The following is a 20,871-nucleotide window of genomic DNA, read 5'->3' as shown; positions in this document are numbered from 1 at the left end:
TTTTATAATTTTTAAAGATGAAACTATATTTTATCATTGTATTATGTTTGGAAGCTCTATTCAAGCATATTTTATGCTCATTTATAGATTGCTTTGCTTTATTTTTCAATGGATATATGCAGTGCATCAGAAGTGAATAAACATGATCATAAACCCAGTTATACTAATACTTAAGTAATACCCAAATATAAGAGCAATTTCTCTATATGTCTAAATATATAGACTATAAATGTTCTCTTATTCCACTATGAGATAAAATATATAAATTCATTTATTATACACATAGGTAGGAAAATCAATTATAATCTTGCAAAACTGTGTTGTGTTGATCACTCACTATAAAGTATTTGCTCAGTTCACGTATACATTTTATTAAAATGCAAGATTTTTACTAAAATATTACTTTAATTTTGAAAAACAAATGTTTCACAACATTCTTTGTATCTTAGATCTAAATAAAGTGCAGTAAATGCAAATAGCAGCTGCAAGATGTTGGAGACCCCCAAAAATTTAGCAATAAAGAATCACTTAAGGTTAATAGCTAGGGCATTTAGAAATGATATCTTGAATTCACACGGAACTTTTTTTAATATATTATAATATATTATGTAATATAATATATTATAGTTCACTTCATGATCAAACTCTAATTGGATTTGATTGTAAATTCCAGTAAGAGAAATATTAGTTAATACTTTGATCATTGATTGTTAAATATTATATTACTTTGAGAATTAGTTGGAATGTTATACAAAGAAAAGAAACTTATAGCAGTTTTAGTTAGGAAAATGCATTCTCAGCTTGCCTTATATTGTAGCAAAAATATAAGACAATGGATAAGTATCTAGTCCATTACATGTGGATAGTAAAGTTTACAAGACATGCAGTGTTCTTTCACATTCCAGTAAGACATGTTATTCCCCCCATTAACCTCTTAAAACACCCAACCACAGAGATAAGGAAGCCCTATTTGCCACAACTCCCAATTCAATCTTCTCTTACAGGAATTCATACGATCTGTGTCTTCAAATTAAAGGAAATTGATGCTTTTCAACAGATGTCTATCTTTGTGCTTAAAGGCCACTCTCAGCAAATCTCAATTTAAATCTGATGCTATTTTAAGAATTAAGTTTTAGCTATTTAATCTCCCCCAGAATTCACATTATAAAAAATGTGCATATACGTGGAGGGGACAATTTAGAATGTATCAATAGTGTCATCAACATTCTGCCCAACTATTGGTATTCCCACACTTGAAATTAAAGAAAAAAAAATAAAGCACCCAACTCAAAAACCATGCCAGATATCCCACCAATAGGCACCTCACATTGATATTCCCTCCCCTCTGACTTAGTCCTCCCCACCCCATTGCCAATGTCAATAAACAAAATGTTAAATTGAGATAAAACACTGGCAATTTGAAGGTTTCTATGTGATCGACATTTCTTACCCCAAATCATGCAGAACATACCCCATAAACCACTGTTCCAAGGTTGCCTCTACATGGGAGATTCTCCTACCCCAGACACCTAGGCCTACCTGTCTGCCACTTAGAGAGGGAAGAGTGGTGGATTGTGCTGCAACTGGCAATGGAGTACACATGCTCCTTTCCTGCTGGAGGCCACTTATACAACCCCATGCCAGCTGTGGGTCATTCTGGGGGACGGGCATATCTTGGATCTGCTGATCACACCTGGCCCATGGTGTGCAGCAATCGCCAGACAGTCTGGCAGGTTGGAGAGTAATCCCACGCTGGCCCCTTTCCCAGGGGGCTTGGCAGGACAGATCCTGTGGGAGAAGGAACCTCCATTTTCTGGGAGAAAGAGGAGCACTGTAGCAATACTTTCACTGTATCATTTTTCTACTCTCTTTTTCTTTCACTCTGAGTTATGCATTTAAAATAATGATCATAAAGTTAGTTTTAAATCCACGTATAAAATGGTACTAATCTTATATGATGCTTAAGGGTCACAATTTCTTCACACAATGCAGCATTCATACTACACTATACAGACTGTAAGTAGGGCATTATACTCTAGTCCATTTGAAAGTTGAAAGCATAGGTCAATGGTTCCTTTTTAAATTTCATGTAAATTAAAGGTAAAATGGTGCTGAATTTAATGTACATGTAATGAACCAGAAAGGTGTGATTAATTTAGTGTAAGATTACAATATATTCTATTCATCATACTTCCAGGATGATTTATTTAGAAGTTTGTTTGTGCTCTAATTTGTCCAATAGCCAATGGCATTGGAAATATTCAAATTAGTCAAGACTGAGTAGTTTGAGATTTTGAAACACACATTGTTTCATTAATACATAAATAAACCAAATGTAAATAAACACAGAGAAAAAACACTCTAAAGTATAATGAACCTACTCTGATTATAAACAAACTTGAACACATAACACACAAACAGGGCTTCTAAATAACTGTAAGCATTTACTATATTTTATGTTTTCATTGACACATATACCAGAGTATATTAAATGCACTTTCTTCTTGCATTCTTTGAATATAGAATTTCAGGAAGAAGCATGTAAGTTTTGGTAATTCAATGAAATATCAAGATGAATCAGAAGTCCGGTATAGAATGCATCATCCATTGGTTATGGATTTAACATACGAAATCCGTAAAAGAACTGAAATGTTCTGAAGGTTTGTTTTCAGTTTAGCATTATTTTTTCTAGGAATTCACAAGTTCAAAAAGATGTCTCTTTGGTTGTTAGACAGCACTAATCAACTATCGAGAGACATTTTTTTTTTAAACCCAAATCTTTAACAAAATTGTTATTCTGGATTTGGGAATCCATTTTGGGTTCTCCGTAATGATATTGGTAGGCCTTGCCAGTAAGGGCTCATGTGCTGATTTAAGGAATAAAGTTTAGAAAATGTGGAAAGGAGAGGACAGAGACAAACATAACACACAATCTAGCCTTATTAATAGAACGTATATGCAATTATAAAGGTAATTAGTCACTAAGAGAGCTGTTAGTAGCCATGATAGAAAAAGTACACATACAATGTTATAAAAAGTAAATGAGAGATTCAAGATGATGTCATGCCAACATGAAAATGTGATGTTGAGAAAATCTAAATCAATTCTGATGATAATTAAAAATTTAAGTAATGGAGAAATACACATTTTAAAATTCAATCTTGTTACTTGACTTAGTAGTCCCTATAAAAGATCTTTTAAATATACTTTGAGGTGAAAAAAAATTGAAGTTATGTTCCCTAAGGAACATCACCTGCCATTAGGCACTAATCTTCCTTAAAATTGTCCTCATATTTAAGGAAACTCATAAACTCTTCTTGAATAGCCCAAGGACACAGAACTTTTCAGAGATTTTAATGCCAATGTAACATATTACTCTGTTGGCCCTTCCAGAAATGTTTATTTTGGCCTCATTCAGTCTGCATGACGCTTTGCTCAGTGATTAAAAAAAAATCATCGTAGCGTGTCAACAATGAAATAAGGTTCTTAGATGAAGTCTATCACACAGATTTTTTTTTTCTACTTTCTCTCAGCTTGAATCTCTCTCAGGCAGTCATTCTGTTGGATGAAGTGGCATTTCAAATTTGCTCACTCAGATTTGGGACATTAGTCTCATTCTGAAGCACACCAATGCTTCCAGAACTACCAGCATGCTGTAATCAAAGGTACCGCCATGAGACTTGAAGAGGTATCTGACTTTGTCCCAAAATCTATCTGAATAAGAACAATGGACAAACAAAAAGATAAGGAGAAGAAAGACGAAACAAAAGCTAAAAGGTTCACCTTAACTTTCCCGGCATTTTCATCATCTTCTTTTTTGTCTTCAAATTCAAAGGCAACAGTCATGCGTTGTTGTCTCTGCTCTTCCCACAGTGTAGGGTTAAAACTGTCACTGTCTGACTGGAAATCTACAGTTAGATTCCAAAGTATTACTGCTTTTTTAAAAAACAATTTTACACAAAGTATTTAATACAGTATGCAAAAATGGTGATCGATACTACGAACAAATACAGAAATAAAGAAAAAAAGAAAGAGAAAGAAGGAAAGAGAAACAAAAGAATAAAATTCCCTTGATATTTATTACATGGTCTTTTGTAATCTTAACTCAAATTCAGTATTCCTGAAATACTCGGGATTGGGAAATTTTCTAGTGTAGGAAATGGGGTCCCCATAGGACAATACTAATAATATAGAGAGTTAGACCAAGCATTTTAAAGCGTTATCTTTTTCAATCCTTACAACAGCACAATGGTACTACTCATCTCATCCTTACTTTAATAATGAGTTTTAAGTGACTTGCTCAAAGTGTTAAGAGACTTCTCAGTGGCTAATGCAGGATTCTGTTCCTGTCTAAATAGAATCCTTATTTGTAACTGCTAAACTCTCTACAAATTTCTTTTATAAAAGTTACCACATAACACTGACTTTGCAATAAGGTATCTAAGATTGCAACCTTTTCCTTTTATTGTGGGGTCAATGAGGGGAGCTTGTTTTTATGGTAGAGAGCGTGGAAAATTTAGTCTCTTTCAGTTAGTTTGAACGTGTCAAATTAACAGGGAAATGGCTTATAAATCTTTAATTTACATAAAATGTTGGCTAATGATAATATCTTCTTTGCAACATTATGGCAAAGATCACATGAAAATGCAATAAAAGTACTTAGTTAAGGCTAAATTCTTTTCCAAAGGAGGTCCTTTATCATACATGTCTTTCTTTGTTACAAGGGATTCTGAAAACTCATTTATTACACTCCTGCCTGGAAAACCAAAGGATGACTTGCTTTAAGTTCAAGGAAACTTTTCAATTACCAACCTTTCTTTTCTCAAAGAAAAAAAACAAAAACAAAAGCAAACTCAGCTAGGCTAATTCCTTAACACTACACCCTACCTAACTGAATATACCTTGGGACAAATTAGGGATTCAATCTGTGAGATCATATCTCAGAAATGACCAGTGAATATGAGATACTTTTCATTTTTTCCCTATATTCTTTTGAAGTTAAATATTTTGATAATGTAGAGCTATTAAAATGAAAACATAAGTAAAGCTGCATGAATATAACATAATCCTTACTTAAGATGTCTCATAAAATACGTAAACATGGTGGCTTTTCTTTTATCAATTCAAAAGGTTAATTTTATTGACTTATAAAAATGCATATTAAAACAATCTTTTCCTACTTCTGTAGACAAAATTTAAAGAAAAATATCCTAAAATATTCCAAAATGATTCACTTACATTTGGAGGTCAAAGACTAAAGTCATTTATTATAATTATCCCTGGAAATAAGAAATACACAAACAAATGGTTTCTTTTACAAGTTGGCCTCATTCACATGGATTGGGTAGATTTCATCCATGGCTGGATTAAAATAAGTTTACTCTTCCAAGAATTATTGTTACTCTATAACTGTGGAAAATGTGCATATCAGCTTATGTTGGCTTGGGCTAAGGAGCCTATGCTAAGTTTCAAATAGCAAAGGACAAAGCTCTTTTAACCTTTTTAAATGAATAATGTGATCATAGAAGAGAAGATTTAATTATTGAAAAAGGATTTAGGGATATTGGTTAGGGAAACTCAACTTGAAAGAATGGTCTTATTTGCAAGTATCTATTTATGGTTGACTTAGACCATGAAATAATTTGAGTCCAGAGATCATTGGACTAGATGTTTAAATTGTGTTCATGCAATAAATGAACACAGCAACTAAACCAGTTCACTGAAACTTCCTTAGGATCTGACTGCTCTTAGCTCATTTTGATTAGCTGGTTACTGGATTTGCTTTACTCATCACATGTCTTGCAAAATCCATAAAGAGCAATAGTTGCTCCTAAATATCAACATTATTTTTATGTAAGATATAACGATGAGGAGTTTTATTTTGGAAGCTTATCTAAAATAGAGTAGAAAATAGGACTTATGCTTAAAGCATATCCCCAAATGATATTTGTGTGTCATGTAACTATCTTTATAAGCTTGTCCATGTGCCAGTACTCCTGGCCAGAGAGCCGAATAAAATTAGTCATTTCTATCCATAATCATTATACGTAGAGAAGAAATTTCTACTGACAGTTTACCTTCATCACCACGAGGCTGCTGGGGAAACATGTAGTTAGTCAATACTCTTTGCTTTGTTTCTGGATGGGCTTCTGTTTGTAAAGGGATAAGGGCTTTGGACTAGAAGCAAAGAACATACAAATTAGATGAACACAATTGCAAATATATAACAGTCAATAGTCTGGTCTCACTCAGATAAATAAACATTGGGGGGAAAAAAGTGAAAAAAAGGAAATAAAATAAGAAATTACAACATGAAATAATACTATTACTGAGGAATATTTTCATATTCTAAGATTTTCATAATAAAGTTTTCCTCTTCTTTTGTATATCCTTTTACAAAACTTATCAAAACCTATTCAACTGAGCAATGTCAGATTTAATCCTGAAGAGATCAAAATGTGTTAAATTGTTTCAACTAAGTAAGCTTTTGGTATGGTTCTATACGCCTATTCATTTTCATGGATTGTTGCCCTAGAAAGACAAATGGAATTTGCTATCAAATTTATGCTATACAAGATCATCTATGAATTTAATTAGGTTAAAAGAGCATTCATTTATTTATAAGAGATATTTTTATAGCCAAAGACAGGGTCCACTTTATAGATAAGCAACTGTACTTGTGCCTGATATATCATAATATATTGACCTCTGTGCGTATTTCATCCTGTTATTAATTTGATTTCAGAAATACTCATTTTGAAGGGGTATTCTAGAACTCTGATATTCCATGTCAGAAATATATTGGAAATGATATTATCTAATATACTAAAAATCTGCTTATTTAATGACATTAATAGCAGTGAAACACAAAGGGGATTTTTGATATCAGTTTGTCTCATGAAACTGAGTCATAACCACATTACATTACTGTTCTAAATAAAAGTTAAATGATGCAGTCACTGCTCTGTTCATTCTCCCACAAGAATAATAAATCATATTTTTTTCCCACAATGCAATATTGTGGAATATACTATTACATTAGCGTAGTTCACATTGATTCCAGAAATTATTTATGATGATATATTGATGCCTTGAAAAATCTATAGTTTATTGATAAGATTTGAATTTGAATTACTAATTTTTGACTCAATAGATGGAAGCAAATGCTGTAATTACTGTAGGAACACAAACTATTCTTATATTTACATTTTATAATTTGTAAAGGTTACATTAAATTTTCCACAAGTGTCCAATGACTGTAAGTATGAACAATTCACGTACCAGTAATGCTACTTTTATGCTCGGAAAATAATGATGAGCTAAATTCAAGATGAATTGTTTTCATTTAGCCATTCATATCTGAGGATAGGTGTTTCAAAATTTAAGGATCACAAGAAAAAAGAGGACTAATAAACTATATAAAAATTGTCTATCATTTGTTCTTCTGTAGGCAAATCAGATATCGTCCATGGTTTCTTGTTATTTTCCAGTTAATAAAATTATTTACTAATGCAATATTACTGATTCAATTAAAATCTGTTTTCAAGAGGATAAAAAAATACCAAAACAATTTTACAGAAAATACTAATAATTGCCAAAAAGATATTGCAAATTCCTTTTTTTTTTTTTTCTGAGACAGAGTCTCGCTCTGTCACCCAGGCTGGGGTGATCTGGGCTCACTGCAACCTGTGCCCCCCGGGTTCAAGGGATTCTCCTGTCTCAGCCTCCTGAGTAGCTGGGATTATAGGCGTGCACCACCGTGTCGGGCTAATTTGGTATTTTTAGTAGAGACAGGGTTTCACCACATTAGTCAGGCTGGTCTTCAACTCCTGACCTCAAGTGATCTGTGTGCCTCGGCCTCCCAAAGTATTGGGATTACAGCATGAGCCACCGAGCCCAGCCTGATATTTCAAATTTCATGAATGAAGCTTTTGAAGTAAGTTGATAATAATTAAAAGGATAAGAAGAAAAAGGAACATAGAGGATAATAATTCCCTGTTGTGGGGATTGTGGTAACAATTTCTTATTCTTTACCTTCAGAGATATAATTAAAGTATATCCTCTAAGGACATACGTGTACCACCTAGAGGTTAAAAAGCTATAAAAATGATCATTTTGTATATTAGATCTCAGAGAATGAAGTAGATGTTAAATAGAAGTATTCAAGGAGGGTGGGGCTTACAGTACTGTTTTGACTTCAGCAATGTTTGAATTGCTATCTTTACAAAAATCTCTCTTTCTGGGGATAAAAACAATCTACATTTTATAGTTGCTGTCAAAGGTATCTATTGGGAATAAATTAGTAATTCAAACTTTCAATTATAGTTCATCTTAATAAACAAATCAGGCAATAAAACCTTTTACCTGATTGTCAGAAAGCCACAAAGCTGCAAGCTCTTTAAGTTTGGTAAATGAGAATGGTAAATTCTTCAATCTGCAAAAACACAAAAAGTCTAATAGCATGGGTAAAGATGGATAAAAGTTCATTTCTAAGACTTATTTAAAATACTCTAATTCGTTGGTTTCATTCTTTTCTTGAATCCCTTTGCCATTAAGCAGTCTGAACGATATTTTAAAAAATGAAAATATCCTATTTACAACCCTTCAAATACTTCCCATTATATCTGAATACAAATAAAAAAATTTTAACATGTATGGTTTGAGCTTAAAAGGTCTGGCCCCTAAAAATCCCTCCAGAAGTTTATCTGCAACTCTTTTCCTGACTCAGTCCTGTCAGGACAACTGGCTCTATCCGCCTGCTCTTTTCTCTGGAATACTCTCTCCCATACTTCACTTTACTGAATCCCACATATGCATTCATTCTTGGCTTAAATGCCATCTTCTCAAAGAGGCTTTTCTTCACTCCTCATTTAAATTACTTCCCTCAATCTGGTTTCAAAGCACCTTGTATTTTCCTTCATGGAACACATTGCAGTTTTGAATTATACATTTATTTTTGTGACAATTTGCTTACTCTTTGCTATCCCCTGAAAACTGTAGGCTCCATGAGGGCAAAGGACCATGCTTGTTTTACTACTAAAGGAACGTACAGCTCCCAGTATTATGTTGACCTTCAGCAAGTATGTTCTTTTGACCTTCATGCAATGTGTAGTAGATATTCAAAGGGGTAATCTTTAAAAAATTAGCACTTCTAAGATGTATAACTTGATATTAGCCTTGGTATTCAATCAAAATTATATATTTAGCTTTGGCTTCAGCCTTTGGAGGGCCAAAGTACTTCACACTATCTGATATCCTTCAAATTGTGCATGATCAACACATCGTGATCACATGGGTTACCATCAAAGCTAGTTAGCAAAGTGAGTAGTACAAACAAGGCATGCCAACGAGACTTATTACTAACTTCTGAATATTCACTTTTGAATACAGATAAACATTTTAGATATAATATAGAATGAAAATTGCCTTGTCTTTAATGTATTAGAATTCTGTCAGCCAACAGACAAATAAATTTATTTTGATAATGGAAGTGGGCAATCTTATAGTAATTAAAAATTAATTTTATAGTTAATTTTATGAGCAAAAGCAGTTAAACACTTCTTAAAAATCTAATAAATATGAAAAGAGATTGAAAGGCAATATAAATATTAAAACTGCATTATATAGATAACTTTAGAAAAAATATAATAACCTTTCTGAGCTAATAAATATTGATAAAATATAAACATGAATATAAATAACTGATACTAAATTATATCGCAATTCTTTTTTATATAATTGTTACAGTGACATTTATAACTTTAAGCCAAATTATCCCTAAAAGTTATTCCTAACTAAAAGTTATTTCAATTCACTTAAGCCAGAAATTGTGAAGTAAGATCTTATTGGGAGAGTTTTTCACATCGTATGGGGTATATTAAAAGCAGAATGTCAATTCTGCTGCATTGATATTACATGAGTGCAAAACTATCCAGAATCATGTAAGCAACATCCATGATATCATCATCAATCCAGTCATAAATGCAGAATATGAAGAACATGCTAGAAAAGGGCAAGGTACCCTTGTTTTTCTTTCCTTTTCCAGTGACCTCTATTGCAAGTGAGCTCCTATTTGGTAACATAAATGTGCAGTACATTGACCACAGGAGCGATCTTGCAGCTGACAAGGCAGAGGAATCATTGTTCCTAACTATAATGTCAAACTTTAACAATCTAGTACGTTTTAAATATGAAATTATAACAATCATTACTTTCGGATGACATTTCTTATTTAATCTTTTCTCCAAACAGTTCCTTCTCTGGTGGTAATATTTAACTTTGGCCTAACTTTAGCTGAATATTGATTTTTACCTCTGCTTGATTTACTGATTGATTCATTAATTTAAAAATATTAATTTGGCTCCATAGTATGTTGCAGCAACTGTACTAGGACATAACTTAAGCTTATATTTCTGTCCTGATGAAGTTATTTTAAACTTCTGATATTGTGAGCTCCTCTATGTATTATTCATAAATTTTGCCCTAGCACCTAGCAGTGTGTCTGGCTCATCGTAGGTGAACTCAAGTCTGCTACAGTTGTTGAATAAGTATCTTCAAAGTATTAATAGAACTTCTAATTATGATATATATTGATATTTGCTAAGTATATTTTGCATATTATGAATGAATTATTTTCATTCATAATACCAAGAATTTCCTAATCTTATTTATAAGAATATAATTAGAGATCTTAAAAAATGTCTTGCCAAAAGTCAGAAAAAACTTTCAATGCATTTTCTTCATTTTCCAGGCTAGTAACACAGTCAGAAGACAAAGCAAGGTTGGTTTGACATGACTTGCTCTTGATGCATAAAGCTTTGGTGCTTCCTTGACACCTGATACTATAAATAACATTCCAAACTTTTTATTAAAATGTTTTATTCCCTTGTGGGAATATTATTAACTAGTAAATGAAGTTTTGAAGTTCACATTTTTCCTTAAACTAAGAAACAAATGAGAATTCCAATGCTTATCCTGAAACTTCCAAAATCTAATTATTCTTATGATTCCATAAAAGCTAATCTTTGATCATTTCTTCCAAGTTCTCTCAGTTCCTTGTATTATCAATTGTCTAGTTGAAACTTATTGAAAACATAGAGCTCATGCATTATATTCTGTGATCATTTTATTTTCTTAGCAGTTATCTCTAGTCAATATTTGTTTTTATCCTTTCCTATTTGAGGATAATTATCTTTTATAGAGTAGGTGGAAACAAAGATAAATTGAGGTTTGCACTTTTTCTTTTTACCCATCTATCAATATAACGGCATTATTAGAAGTAAAGGACCTATCCTTTCTTCGTTCATCCTGCTCTAAACATGACTAAATAGCCATTTCGTTGTCAGTATTCTTACAAGCACTTTGACGGAATTGAAAATATACACATTGCCCAGTCAATTTGTTGGAGACCAAAATATAGACATGAAAACACATATGTGTGCATACATACATACACAGATATGCACACTTTTATTAATATATTTTATGTATTTTTATTATAGTTATTTTCCATGTCTTCATATTATTATGCTTTCTGCATATGGGAAGGCTTTTGTATATAAATTTGTGATTCATATTTATATAATTTTAATACATGACATATTTTAATACATTACATTATTTATATAATTTTAATACATTACATATTTGATATAATCACATAACAAAATTTAGAAATACTTGGTTTAAAAAATAATTTACCTTCTGCTATTTTAAAGAAAGTATCAGTATTTGCATTCCGTATACATCGAAAGGCAGAAAATGTTATCAAAACTATAGGCAAAAAAAACCTATAATTTGCTTTCAGCAAATAACTAATATGTGATTGTGAAATGTTGCAAAAATACCTGTTGTCACTCAAATTTAGGACTCTTAGTTTCTGCATCTGTCCAATCTCTTCAGGAAGAAATTCTAATTTGTTGGAGCGTAGAGACATGACTGTTACATTCTTACAACTTCCAATCTGTATGTAACAAAAGAAAATAGGCAAAAAAATCAGAGCACAATACTATTTTTTATATTAATTTTTCTAATTTTTAAAACAATTTAAGTAATAGATTTTCTTATTTTTAACTTTCTTTTAATATGTGCATTGTTTTGTTTTAAAATGTAGCTCTTTAAAATATATGTATATTATATATATTATTTTAGATATTAAGGGAATTTATACCAAATTTTCTTTTACATATTAAAAGTGAAGAATTTTCTTTATAATTTCATGCTTAAAATACTTGCTAACATTATTGTTTTCATATATCATATAATTTTGTCTGTCGAAGTGAGTACTAATATATCTTTGTTTATAACAGAAGATCATACACACTCAAAAATACAATATTGTTGACATTTCCTAGGCAAAGTTAGTTTTGCTTCACATTAGAGTGTTTTTTGTCATTTTTAATAATATATTTTGCCTCTAAAATAATTATACATTGTTTATTGTTGCATCATTATAAGAGTGTTTAGTAGAAAATGCTCATTTGAAAATGTACTTCACATACAGCAAACTTGAGCACAAAGTAAATTAAAAAAATATACTTTATACTTTTTTGATATTAGTAACTAAAATCCCACTTAGATGTAAAAATTAACAGAATCTCCTGGTGGATCCAGAAGTTAAAATAATATTATAATGCAACATGATACCTTAAAAAGCATATGTACGTTTAAAAAGTTTGCTACAGAAATAAAAATGTAATTACTCCAAAATATTATTTATAACTATTCTGAAAACCAAAAGATATAAATTAAGTGACTTTAAATGATATTTCCTAGCATTAATTAACTTATATTTTCTTACTTTTATTTGCATGCGAGATTTAAGTCAAATGCATTTTCTGGGTCAAATATAAGAACTTGTCATTTAAAATAGAATAATTAGCAAATATATATGTAGATAATTCCTATATATATTCACAGCTCAACTCATGAATCTACATTGCTATTCTACCTGTTAAGATTTTATTCCAAAACATATTAATTAAAAGTTAATAAAGAGAAAACAAGTTTATTTCTCACTTCTCTGGGTAATTCTGGAAGGAAATTCTCATCAACGGCTAATGTCCGAAGACTATGAAGGTAGCCAATAGTAGAAGGTAGTGACTCCAGTTCATTACAGCTACAGTCAAATTCTTCTAATAAAGATAAACTGAAAAGTTAAATACATTAGTTAGACATTTTAAAAGTTTAGATAGCAAAACGTTTTGAAAAAGCCACATATCCAAAATTCACCAAAAGTTATTCATGTGGTGACAACATAATAGTATATAAATTAACTTACCAGTTCAAATGATTTAATACTATCAAATAAATGGTTTAACTTGGTAAAATAAATATAGTTTACTTTTTCCCTTTCTAAATTTACCTGTTATTTAACAGCCATTGAAAACGACAAAATGATTTTTCATTTGTTTACAACTTAGGTGCTCTTTGTAGCCAGATGTTCAGAATGTGTATCCTTGGAATGAGTGAATATAACTGTCATGGGGTAAGGAGAAGGGTGGAGAGGGCACGTCCAGGGGATGATTGAGTTGGGAGAAACAATAAAAACAAAACATTGATAAAATGTTAGGTATTTTACTAAGCATTTTAGAGATTAAAGAAAAAAACACCAATTGTCTTCCTCATAAAAACTATTTAAGATATGTAATATTTTAAAGTCCATTTTACAGATAAGAAAATTGAGGCTTAAAGGGGCTAACTTCTTCAAGGCCACACAAAATAACAACTCTGGGAATTAAATGCAGACAGTATAGAACCACTGTATTATCCTGCCTCTTAGCAGGTGCTACAGACAGGGATCATTTCAGCCTGCAGATGTGTTTTGTTTGATTTATATAGTGGTATTTTAGGAAGTGTTAAATTATTTAAGTATTTAAAATTTTACATAATGATCCAGATTTTTGATGCCTCTTGAAACAGAGAAAGATCTGTCAATACGGGGTCTGTATTCTTCCATGACAAGTAATGGAAATGGGTTAATAGCTGCTGCCTTCAAATGGGCGTAATTCTTCAGTTTGTCTCCAGTTTGTCACAATCCCTACCAGTCCATACTTAGCTGGCTTTACTCCAGATCTACAGAAAGGAATTGTATAGATGTACATTGAAGTTATCACAAGGCAACAAGATACTTCAATGCCCGGTTTGAGATAGCTGGGAAAAAAGGGCCTGGCACAGAGTAAGCACCAGATACACTGCAGTTGGTGTTGGCATTGTTGAAATTATTATTAAACTGCTCTTACTATTCCTATTATATTGCTATTATTATAATAGGAAGGAACCCCCAGGGGTGAAGATTCTACCAATGTAAAGGGAAAAATGAATTTGAGTTAGGTGGCGTAAGGTTGTAGAATTAGCATCCTTTTTTTTTTTCTTTTGTTGAGATGTAGTCTTGCTCTGTCATCCAGGCTGGAGTGCAGTGGCACAAACTCAGCTCACTGCAACCTCCACTTCCTGGGTTCAAGCGATGCTCCTGTCTCAGCTTCCCAAGTAGCTGGGATATAGGCTCCTGCCACCACGCCTGGCTAATTTTTGTATTTTTAGTAGAGATGGGGTTTTGCCATGTTGGCCAGGCTGGTCTCAACTCCTGACCTCAAATAATCCACCCTCCTCAGCCTCCCAAAGTGCTGGGATAACAGACATGAGCCACTGTGCCTGGTCAGCATCCTTTTTTATGTTAAAACTAGTTAGCTTGAATGCAATTTGCTTCCATTATTTATTTAACAATTGAACACAGAAATTAAGCATATGGGTTGAAGTCAGTCAGAATGGATTTGTGTCCCAGCTTTGTAATTTACTAACTGTATTATCTTGGGTATCAATAAATTAAATACAGACCACCACAGCTCAAAAAACAAAGCAGATTTTACTTATCTGATAGGCAAGGGAATACATCCGGGAAGAAATTCACTGAGTAGCACTCTGAGGCGAAAAATCAGTGACAAAAGGGGGGCTGGTGATAGTGGGTCATGATGATTATACTCACTAAGGGTTGAAAATTTGCATTATAGAGGGTGGGATGAGCGCACAAGTCTGTGTGCAGCTATGCAAATCAAGTACCACTGTCCATGGGTCACGAAAAAATCTAATGCAATTAGGATCAGTCTAACTCTGACTAGGGTCATTCACACTTCATCACCTTAACAGATTCAGCTAGTTAGAACGAGTTGTGGTGAAACACAGCATTCAATTTTGAGTAACAGCTCTTAGGAAAGTATTGCTTACGTAAAAATTTTTCCTTTTATATTGACAAATCATAGAAATTCTCTCTAAGCCAGAGATTCTTTATATTTACAAAGAGGATACTAATAATGCCTGCCTCATGCAGTTGCTCTAAAATGAAATGTTGTTAAGAACTTAGCACAGTACCTGTCATAAAATACATGTTCAGTACATTTTTCCTCTTATTATCAGTAAACCGGTTAAATTTGTTTCAACATCCTCTGAGGCCCCTCATTTGCAGGGATGGTTATGTTGCTGGGATGCCAAGTGTACACAACTGTGTTACTCTGTGTATGTGTGTTTGTGGGGGCAGGAATCCATATATGTGAGGGATCTAGTCACAGAGTTTGTTTCTCAAAAAAAAAGAAAGTCTAGCACTGGGTCTTACATATATAATGCACTCAATAAATTTTTTAGAATTGCATAAAAGAGGTCTCTATCAATAGTCTGGGGTCGTGTACTCAGCAAGGAGTCATAAGTACTAGGAATTTTTAAAAATAAAAATTAGATTTATGTTCAGAGGCAGAAGTTAAAGAAGGTATTTAATGAAAATAATATGACTGGATTAAGAAAATGTGGCACATATACACCATGGAATACTATGCAGCCATAAAAAATGATAAGTTCATGTCCTTTGTAGGGACATGGATGAAACTGGAAACCATCATTCTCAGTAAACTGTCACAAGGACAAAAAACCAAACACCGCATGTTCTCACTCATAGGTGGGAATTGAACAATGAGAACACATGGACAGAGGAAGGGGAACATCACACTCTGGGACTGTTGTGGGGTTGGGGGAGGGGGGAGGGACAGCATTAGGAGATATACCTAATGCTGAATGACGAGTTAATGGGTGCAGCGCACCAACATGGCACATAGATACATATGTAACAAACCCTCACATTGTGCACATGTACCCTAAAACTTAAAGTATAATAATAATAATAAATAAAAATAAAAATAAAATAAAATAAAAAACAAATCAAAACAAAAAGAAAATAATATAATTAAGGTTTCTCTCTTTTTTTCTTTTTTTTTTTAATAAAAACATGTATTGAAGTTAATCTTGGTCTTGGTAAGGTGGTTGTCACCTTGCACAATTCCAATCTGTGAACATTTCAGCTGTCATGTTTCATTCAACAACACTAGTCTCTCCCAACAAACTGGCTCAAATTTCAGTTTCCTTGGTATTTTAACCGAGTAACTGCATCTCAGTTTCTTCAGTCCGCATATCACAATGTGAATAACAGATGTACATTGTGATCAGTGACCGGTCACATCACTTCCTTCAAAGTCTGGCAATGATTGGTCACTGCCCATCTGTTACTTGGCTCACACACAGACAGCAAAACATGTGTTGCCTTCCTGTCTCTCAGCAGTAGACAGATACTATAGACCAAATAATTTAACCATTAAAGCACTGCAACTATTGGATAACGCTCTTGGTCACCCTAATTCTCTTGGAGATTGAAATTAAAATGTGAAAATTTGCTTTATATCCCCAAGAAAAATGTCATTAATCCAGCCTACAGCCCAAGGAGTTATTTCAACTTTTAAAGTGTATTATCTTAAACAGACTTTTGAATAGGCTATTCATGCCACAACTGGTGATCATGAAGTTTCTTTACCTGTGTTCTAGATGAAATATGACATAAAACATACAATTTAAAACTTTCAAGCATCATGGCAGAAAGCAACAATAAGTAACATGCATACATCATAGAATAAACTTTTAGCATTGTGATGGATAATACTGAATGTGAACTTGATTGGATTGAGGGGTACAAAGTATTAATCCTGGGTGTGTCTGTGTAGCTGTTGCCAAAAGAGATTAACATTTGAGTCAGTGGGCTGGAGAAGGCAGATGGGAACAATCTAATCAGCTTCCAGTGAATGTAAAGCAGTCCGAAAAATGTGAAAAGGCGAGATGGGCCTAGCCCCCCAGCCTACATCTTTCTCCCGTGCTGGATGCTTCCTGCCTCGAACACTGGACTCTTCAGTTTCGGGACTAGGAGTGGCTTCCTTGCTCCTCAGCTTGCTGACAGCCTATTGTGGGACCTTGTGATCGTGTAAGTTAATACTTAATAAGGTCATATATATATATCTCCTATTAGTTCTATTCCCCTAAGAGAACCCTGACTAATACAAGCACATTGTACAAATAAATTTGAATCTAACGTAAATGAAATCATAGAAGCAATAGTTTGCCCATGGGAATGCTGACACTGCTACTACTAGAAAGACTCTAGATAAGCTTCCAGAGGACTTAGTGAAGGCAAACTTATATACCCAAATGAGGAAAGTGTGATGAAAAGAATGAAGATGTCCCAGAGGAAGCTGCTGGCAATAAACCTCACATTAAAGGAACTTTCAGAGACATCCCATGACACTGAAAGCACAAAAGATAAAATTTTGGAAGTGGATCTAAACTTAAAAGGAACATAACAATTCACTAATGCAAAGAAAAGATGTTGACACTGTTCAACAACATATCATGAAAAGAAGGCAAGCATTGTTCAAACTAACCTTGATATGTTTTTAAAATTAAAATAAGCCTTAATTCTCAGTGTTTCTAATGTTTAATATTACAGTATACAAAAATAACTATTAGTTTTACTATTTTTTTTCGTTTTCCTATACATTTGTACATTAACAGTATTTAATGCTTGGACAAAAGGTTTTAAAGACCTTTTGTAAGAACAATCATAATGTTTCCCATTGATTATTAAGACTGTTTTGCACAGTTTCAGATTGCATGGTCATTTTTATGATCCCTGTGAAATACTGTGATTTATAATAAGAAATACGTATTTGACCTTCATCCAGTTCTTGGCACAGAACTCCTAAAACCCTTGGAATTGCCAAAGTGATAAGCGTCTTTCTATATGCTAATGAAATGACTTATGGCTAAGGGCTCTGGGCTAGCCTCAGAATGGGGGCTGGTTGCCAAGGGAACCACCTTGTGATTAGAGGGCTGGAACTTTCAGTCTCACCCCCTGACCTCTGGGGAGGGGAGAGAGGCTGAAGGTTGAGTTGATCAGCAACGGACAATGATGTGATCCATCAGGGCAATATAATGAAGACTCCATAAAAACCCAAAAGGTCAAGGCTTGGAGAGCTTCCATGTTGCCAAACACACAGAAATGCTGGGCGGGTGGCACACCCAGCAAGGACATGGAAGCTCCTCATCCCTTCTCACACATCTTTGCTTTCGTGCCTGTTCCTGTGGCTGCTCATTTGTATCCTTTGTGATATGCTTTACAGTCAACTGGTTAATGTGTTCTCCTGATTTTTGTGAGCCATTCTAGCAAGCGATTAAGCCTCAAGAGGGAGTCATAGGAAGCCCCAATTTATAGGTGGTCAGCCAGAAGTACAGGAGGCCTGGACTTGTGATTGGCATCTGAAGAGGGGGGATAGTTTTCTGGGACTGACCCCTGAACCTATGGGATCTGATTCTAGCTTCAGGTAGATGTGTTGAAATTGAGTTAAACTGTAGGGCACCCAGCTGGTATCCACAGAGAACTGGAGAATTGCTTGGTGTGGGAAATCCCATACACATCAGCGATCAAAACTAGTCTGTGTTGAGTGTTGATAATTCAGTAGGAAAAACACATATTGGTGATTTCTTTCTTTTTTTTTTCTTTTGAGACTGAGTCTTGCTCTGTCACCCAGGCTAGAGTGCAGTGTTGCGATCTCGGCTCACTGCAGCCTCTGCCTCCCGGGTTCAAGCGATTCTCCTTCCTCAGCCTCCCAAGTAGCTGGGAATACAGGCGCCCACAATTGTTTGGTGATTTCTATACACTCCTGCACTACTCTGCAGAGCAAGGACTTCCTGTAAAATTAAAAAGACACTTTAAAATTAAAAAGACATTTTGACTGCACCACGGGCAATAAGGAATTAATAATTTAGAGCCTGAAAGTATTTTACATCTTTGGGTTGCAACAAAGATCTTCCAGACGCAAAACACATATTCCTCAATGATCTCTAAAATTCCAAAGATTCAAACTCATAACCTACAATTCCAGCTGACCTTATTGGTGGCTATTTTGTTAAAAATCATTTAAGATGTTTTAATACAAAATCCTGTATTAAAACAGTTATCACATTTAATCAGATTGCCACTGACATTTGTAATGAAGTAAAAAAAATAGACCAAAGGTTACCTTTATTTTTTCACATGCATTATTTTTATAATTGTGGAAAGTAAAAATAAATTGCAAAGAATGTGTGAAGTACTCTAAAGCAGTGTTTCCCAAACTTCAGTGTGCATGCCAGTCACAAGGAGAGCTTAATAAAATGGAGATTATGATTCAGTGGTTTGGGGAGAGGCCCAGGTCCTGCATTCATCACCAGCTCCTAGATGCTGAGATGCTGCCAGTGCAGGGGCCACACAGTAAGTTGCAAGGATTTAAATAAAAGCTTTCCAAATCTATCAAGAGTATCATTTAAACACATAAAATAGACATATCAATAAATGCTAAACTACATATAAATATTACAATAGCTGTGTTTAGGTCATGTATGCTTCAGAATGAACTGTGCTACTGGGAGTAATAATGTTTGAAATCAGCAGTATTGACTTCAGTTTCTAAAAATATTCTGTACAGTTTTCTCTAGTTTCATGTTCATGAGTTGCTCTTGGATAGGAAAATAATACTGTATCATTAACTCTCAATTACCTAGCTAATAGGGAAGAAAGATTATGAATATACTACACAGACAATTTATAATTTCACTTTAACATCACTGGTGACCATTAGATATAATTAATCTATGATCAATGTAGATGATAATAAATATAAAAATAATTGGCTTTGGGCTTCACCTTCTTAATTCACTTTTAATCCTTAACAGAAGTAATATAATTCAGTGGAAAATATTCAGACAGGCGTGGGCTCCAATTCTAGTGTAGATAATTAACAGCTGAGTGATCTTTATCTACTATTAACCCTTGTTTTCTCACCTATAAAATTGGTTGATAACATCTAACATATAGCATTTCAATGAAGATTAAATATATGCTAAACCCCTGAATGCTAAATGGAATAGATATCACATCCCATTAAAGTGGACTGTTACGAGGTAGAGTACCCTGAAAGAAAAAACAAATCTTGAACAATCTATTTCTGAAACATGTCAAAGTTGTCCTGCGATATTCCCTTGTTAAGATCAGTTGTTTCATAAAATAAAACTGCCTTCTATTCCACAAAATGTAAAATTGTTTAGTAATACATGGGGGAGGTAAATTTCAGATGACTCTGAAGAACTTATTGTATTAACAAAGATTTAGTAGAGAAGTAGAGAGAAATATAGGAGAGAGAGAGAGGCAGGGTGGTAGAGGCAGGGAGGAAGGGAAGGAGGAAGAGGGAGAGAGAGAGAGAGAAAGGGAGAGAGAGCGGGGGGGGAGAGAGAGAGAGAGAGATTTGTTTGGCAAAGGTGAGCTGCTTAAATATTCACTGTCTAAAAATGCCAGTATAACCCAAAGTAGACACCCAACTGCAGCCAGGCAGCTGGGATTGGAGTCTAGACCCTAATAATTACTAGTTACTTAATTACTGTGTACCTCAGTTTCATCACTGGGCAAAAGTGGGTGACAGCAGTACTTAACCACATGTCATAAGGCCTAAATACACATAAAGGAATTAATAC

General features: G+C 33.7%; 1 protein-coding gene across 4 annotated transcripts in view; it reads right to left on the bottom strand.

The window, feature by feature from the left end:
* Window positions 1-20,871, bottom strand: part of LRRC7 (leucine rich repeat containing 7) — a 643,523-nt gene that overhangs the window by 113,650 nt on the left and 509,002 nt on the right. For 3 of the 4 annotated variants that reach the window (XM_063625216.1, XM_063625217.1, XM_063625218.1), the window contains 6 exons: window positions 13,018-13,147; window positions 11,847-11,962; window positions 8,365-8,434; window positions 6,078-6,177; window positions 3,784-3,908; window positions 1,540-1,788 (listed from right to left, as the gene is read on the bottom strand). In XM_063625216.1, the coding sequence (XP_063481286.1) occupies window positions 1,540-1,788; window positions 3,784-3,908; window positions 6,078-6,177; window positions 8,365-8,434; window positions 11,847-11,962; window positions 13,018-13,147 (790 nt within the window). The remainder of the gene's footprint in view (window positions 1-1,539; window positions 1,789-3,783; window positions 3,909-6,077; window positions 6,178-8,364; window positions 8,435-11,846; window positions 11,963-13,017; window positions 13,148-20,871) is intronic. The other variant, XM_063625219.1, reaches the window with a different exon arrangement.

Source organism: Symphalangus syndactylus, chromosome 12 (genome assembly GCF_028878055.3).
Source record: "Symphalangus syndactylus isolate Jambi chromosome 12, NHGRI_mSymSyn1-v2.1_pri, whole genome shotgun sequence".
NCBI lineage: Eukaryota > Metazoa > Chordata > Mammalia > Primates > Hylobatidae > Symphalangus > Symphalangus syndactylus.
The sequence above is the reverse complement of the archived record's forward strand: the minus strand, read 5'-3'. Positions and strand labels throughout refer to the sequence as shown.